Below are 6,000 nucleotides of genomic sequence, written 5' to 3'. Positions count from 1 at the left end.
TGGTGCAGATTTTGAAGGAGATCTGCAGTAGAATTCACTCCTTTAATTGAAAGGGTGAATCTGTATTAAGAAAAAAAAAAGTGTCCAAATCCACCGTAAAAAAGTGCAGGTTTTGATGCGGTATTTGATGCAGATCTGCATCTAAACCTGCAACGTGTGAACGCACTCTAAGGGCTTATTCAGACAGGCGTATATCGGCCGAGTTTTCACGCCGGGCTGATAGAAGCTGTCCCTCTCTACAAGGTGAGTAAAAGAAATGAAAAAGGAGGGTGGAGCAAGGCCCAGTGAGGGTGGTGGAATATTTATGGAATACACAGAGTTTTCAATGATTGAGTATTTTGAATGGTGGAGGTGCTGCCAACCAGATGACGCTCCACCAGTGTGGGCGTAAGTGTAGCGAAAAGGATGTGAAAAGAACTGGTATGGAGGCGCAACACTCAAAGCTACTAGAAGATGTTGATCAAAGTCCAATGTGTGATGGTGAAAGCACTTCTTTTTTTGCTGGTTTTTAATTTCTGAAAAAATAATAAAAAAGAAGTGCTTTCACCATCACACATTGGACTTTGATCAACATCTTCTAGTAGCTTTGAGTGTTGCGCCTCCATACCAGTTCTTTTCACATCCTTTTCGCCTCTCTACAAGGGGCCGGGCTGGGAGCAGTGCCCTGAGCTCCTGCCCCCTCTCCACCATTTGCAATGGGAGGGGTGGGGCAGGGGCGGAACTTAACTCTGCCCCTGCCCATCCTATTGCAAATAGTGGCGAGGGGCGTGAGCTCAGTGCACGGCTCCCGGCCCACCTCCTCCCCCTGCAGAGAGAGACCCAGCCGATACACACACGTCAGAATAAGCCCTTAGCATAAAGGCACTTGAAATGTTTTTAATTTGAACAGAAAAAAAATATTATATTGCAGCTACACTTTCAAATTGGGAAACTGTCAGGAAAGAATGTTCTGTATGAGTGATCATTCACAATTTACGACTGTTTGTCTACCCATTTCAGCATCACATCCTATTTGCATGCTGAAGATGAATGATCATTTTTTAGGTCTACCTAAAAGATGCAATCAACGGCAAATGAACAATTTATCATTTGATCACTTTGCATGTTTACACAGGAAATTATTGGGATAAACACTCGAAGGATCAATCATTCGGCAGGTAATCACTCCACTGAAGAGGCATTTAACTCATAGGACTGCAGAAAAAGACAACATTTTTTAAATTTGCATAATTTTTAATTTGTACTAAAAACAAAAAACTGTATTTGTTAACCATTGAAAACATTTTTTGTAAATCAAAGTTTATCGAGTCCAGTGTCATAAATGTAATCAGAACAGAACATGATCCATCATTTCCAATATTGGCGAATTTTTGAATGATTTGCAGAATTGTGCCTGAAATCGTGCAGAACCTGTATAAGAAAGCTCTGCTCTAAACACTTCCAATGACACCAGGATTTTGAGATTATGTCCCAGCCCATGTGCTACAGGTATTCTCAAATTTTTTGGGGGCTTTTTTACAATGCGGTACAGCGCTGTTTAATGAGAACATTTCAAAGCTTGTGAACAAGATTTCCAACCTGTGTTCTCCACTCTTTTATTGGAGGTTCCCCAACAGCAACCAATTTCTTCAATAAAAATGCAGGCTTCATGCTTGGGACATCCGGATGTTCTTTATGGTATTTTTCAAGTACATCCAACACTTTACCTAAGCCAACAGTGGAGGCATAATACATTATGCCACCTCTGTATTTAGGCCAGCCATAACCATTGTTGTAGATAACATCAATATCCTCTGGACCAGAGGCTATGCCATCTTCTAGGACACGGAATCCTTCATTGATAAGAGCATACACGCAACGTTCAAGGATCACTTCTGGGCTTGCTGGTCGCTGTTTGATTTGGTGAGTGTTTCTATACTTGTGAAGGACATCTTTTACCCAAGGATCAGGGTGGGCAATTCTGCCACCAGGTTTATCATATAGGTACCAGCCTTTACCAGTTTTTTGTCCAAATCTTCCCAATTCACAAAGCATATCAGGAAGTGGGCTGTACCTATTGCCCAGCCTTTGTCTGGCAGGAGTTCCCTGGGGGACTTTATTACCAGTTAAACCTTTTTCCGTTCTTGCCCTCCAGCCCACATCCAAACCAGCCAGGTCCATCATGCGAAAAGGGCCCATTGTAATGCCAAAATCTTCAAGAACTTTGTCTACATCTTCTGGATAGCATCCTTCCTCTATGAGATAATTGGCTTGATCGACATATGGTCCTAAAAGTCGATTTCCAACAAATAATGGGCAGTTTCCAACAAGTACTGACACTTTTCCCAATGTTTTGCCTAGCGTCATAGCTGTTGCAATGGTCGTGAGAGAAGTCTGCTGACCTCTCACCACTTCAAGAAGTCTCATGATGTTGGCAGGAGAGAAAAAGTGAGTGCCAATGACTAGATCAGGGTGGTTTGTGACAGCTGCAATTTCATCAATATTAAGACCTGACGTGTTAGTGCAAAGGAAGGCATCCGGCTTACAAACGGACTTCAGTTTACGAAAGATCTCCTTTTTCAGTTCAGTATTTTCATAGACTGCTTCAATAACTAAATCTACATCATGAAGTTCTGCAAAGTGAAGTGTGAAATGCACAGGAGCCAATACGGTACCTGGAGCTAACCCCTGCTTTAGTAACTTCTCAGCTTCACGTTCCAGTAGACCTTTCACTGCCTTCTTACCAATCTCCAATTGCTGGGCATCCTGTTCTAGTGCAATCACAGGAATATTTGCCTTAGCTAATGATGTGGCTATTCCTCTTCCCATTGTTCCCAGTCCTGGTAAGAAGAAAAAAGTATGAAAAAGAATCATAAATACAATTATATACATAAATCACACAAGGCGTGCCACTAATCTTTGTATATACAGTAGATCGTTATTAAGAAAATTAATAATTCAAGCAAAATGTGACCCAAAAAAAACCAATAGTAAAACAGGGAAAAAAAACAACAAATGTTATTCTTCAAACACAAAAACTAGTAATTAGAGATGAGCGAGTATACTCGCTAAAGACAATTGCTCGAGCGAGCATTGCCTTTAGCGAGTATCTCCCCGCTCGAGACAGAAGATTTGGGTGCCGGCGTGGGGGAGCGGTGAGTAGCGGCTGTCAGCAGGGGGGGGGGGGGGGAGAGAGGGAGAGAGAGATCTCCCCTTCGTTTCGCCCCGCTCTCCCCCGCAGCTCCCTGCCCGCCGCCGGCACCCGAACTTTCTGTCTCGAGCGGGGGAGATACTCGCTAAAGGTAATGCTCGTTCGAGCAATTGCCTTTAGCGAGTATACTCGCTCATCTCTACTAGTAATGCATGTTAGAAACAACAGACTGAAGGTGCCACCAATGTATAACTTTCAGAACAGCCCTGTAAAGCCTATCTCCACCTTTGCAAAGAAACTTTTTTTCTCTTAATGTATAAAAAACTAAAATTGATCCAACTTTGCAATAGGTCTTTAGTAGAGATGAGCGAGCATACTCGTTAAGGCGATTTACTCGAGAGAGCATCGCCTTTTTCGAGTACCTGCTGGCTCGTCCCTGAAGATTTGGGGGGGCTGGGGGGGACGTCGGACGGGAGCGCGGTGGAGAGTGAGAGATCTCTCTCTCCCGATCCCCTCTGCAACCCCCCGCGCCCCCCCCGAATCTTCAGGGACGAGCCAGCAGGTACTTGAAAAAGGCGATGCTCTCTCGAGTAAATCGCCTTAACGAGTATGCTCGCTCATCTCTAGTCTTTAGTGAAAATGTTCCCGTAGTTCCTACAGTTTTGTCTCTACATCATCTATCCAAACTATGTGTCTCTATTGTAACAGACAACAAATAAACAGAGAGTAGGAATATCCCTTTTTTACTGCAGTCATTGTAACAAAGAAGCATCCTGTTAATGTATGGCACTTTAGAGATATACAACGCACAACTGTTATTAAAAGGTAAATAAGGGAGATGGAACAATACCACTGTAGCGCCACCTATTGGAAGGCAGCATTCCTGCAAGTCAATGTTAGACTCTTTATACAAGCCTTGTAATAATGACTGGGAATTGAAAGCCAAGCCACAATCCACACACAGACAGCTGTTTTGGGGTGTTTGTTCTTCCTCAGTGTGTAGTAGGTTTCTGGCTTGGCTGGTGAGAGGCCTGTCACATAGATCAGGAACGCTATACTTTCTCCTTATGGAGAGAATCTAGAAGGTGGGTGAGTGAGGAGACTTATAAGGCCATTTATGCTCCACTGGGTTATATGAAAAACTAGCTGATATACCCGGCTTCGCCCGAGTTAATTTGGTACTGGTGTTTATCTGGTGTTCACACGGAAAATCTTATGAAGTCGTGGTTACTTTAGAAATACCGGAAAAACATATGTTCACCATTTTGCATAGTTCTCTGCGTTACCTGGGAGACACCACAGGGAGGTAACCATGCGACGTTTCCTTTATATAAAATGACATCAGGAAGTGAGAAAATTACATTCCATACGTAAAATTTGGACGCTAATTCTTTTGCGCATAGAATTGAATAATCGAGGTGGGACCCATTAGCTTTTCCTATTTATGACATAATCAATGCTCGTGCCAAATTTCACGTTTCTATATGACACCGGAAAGTGAGAAAATTACATTGCGTATGTAAAATTTGGACGCTAATTCTTTTGCGCATAGAATTGAATACTCGAGTTAGGACCCATTAGCTTTTCCTATTTATGACATAATCAATGCTCGTGCCAAATTTCACGTTTCTGACACCAGAAAGTGAGAAAATTACATTCCGTACGTAAAATGTGGACGCTAATTCTTTTGCGCATAAATTGAATAATCGAGTTGGGACCCATTAGCTTTTCCTATTTATGACAATCAATGCTCGTGCCAAATTTCACATTTCTATGACACCGGAAAGTGAGAAAATTCCATTCCGTACGTAATATTTGGACGCTAATTCTTTTGCGCACAGAATTGAATAATCGAGTTGGGACCCATTAGCTTTTCCTATTTGTGACATAATCAATGCTCGTGCCAAATTTCACATTTCTATGACACCGGAAAGTGAGAAAATTCTATTCCGTACGTAAAATTTGGACGTTAATACTTTTGCACTAGAATTGAATATTCGAGTTAGGACCCATTAGCTTTTCCTATTTATGACATAAATCAATGCTCGTGCCAAATTTTACGTTTTTAATGACACCTGTAAGTGAGAAAATTACATTCCGTACGTAAAATTTGGACGCTAAATCTATTGCGCATAGAATTGAATAATCAAGTTGGGACCCATTAGCTTTTCCTATTTATGACATAATCAATGCTCGTGCCAAATTTCACGTTTCTATGACACTGGGAAGTGAGAAAAATATATTCTGTACGTAAAATTTGGATGCTAATTATTTTGCACATAGAAATGAATAATCGAGTTGGGACCAATTAGCTTTTCCTATTCATGACATAATCAATGCTCCTGCCAAATTTTGAGTTTCTATGACACCGGGAAGTGAGAGAATTAGATTCCGTACGTAAAATTTGGATGCTAATTCTTTTGCGCATAGAATTGAATAATCGAGTTGGCACCCATTAGCTTTTCCTATTTATGACATATTCAATGCTCGTGCCAAATTTCACGTTTCTATATGACACCGGAAAGTGAGAAAATTACACTGCGTATGTAAAATTTGGACGCTAATTCTTTTGCGCATAGAATTGAATACTCGAGTTAGGACCCATTAGCTTTTCCTATTTATGACATAATCAATGCTCGTGCCAAATTTCACGTTTCTATGACACCGGAAAGTGAGAAAAATACATTCCGTACGTAATATTTGCACGCTAATTCTTTTGCGCACAGAATTGAATAATCGAGTTGGGACCCATTAGCTTTTCCTATTTGTGACATAATCAATGCTCGTGCCAAATTTCACATTTCTATGACACCGGAAAGTGAGAAAATTCCATTCCGTACGTAAAATTTGGACGCTAATTCTTTTGCGCA

The 6,000-nt window shown here is 41.4% G+C and overlaps 1 protein-coding gene across 1 annotated transcript in view; it reads right to left on the bottom strand.

The window, feature by feature from the left end:
- Positions 1-1,508: 1,508 nt before the first annotated feature.
- The window catches only part of EHHADH (enoyl-CoA hydratase and 3-hydroxyacyl CoA dehydrogenase), a 50,263-nt gene continuing 45,771 nt past the window's right edge, over positions 1,509-6,000 (bottom strand). Inside the window, exon 7 of the mRNA XM_066575687.1 lies at positions 1,509-2,819. Coding sequence (XP_066431784.1) covers positions 1,552-2,819 — 1,268 coding nt within the window. The 3' untranslated portion in view covers positions 1,509-1,551. The remainder of the gene's footprint in view (positions 2,820-6,000) is intronic.

Source organism: Eleutherodactylus coqui, chromosome 8 (genome assembly GCF_035609145.1).
Source record: "Eleutherodactylus coqui strain aEleCoq1 chromosome 8, aEleCoq1.hap1, whole genome shotgun sequence".
Lineage (NCBI taxonomy): Eukaryota > Metazoa > Chordata > Amphibia > Anura > Eleutherodactylidae > Eleutherodactylus > Eleutherodactylus coqui.
This window is presented reverse-complemented; position numbering and strand designations above follow the sequence as displayed.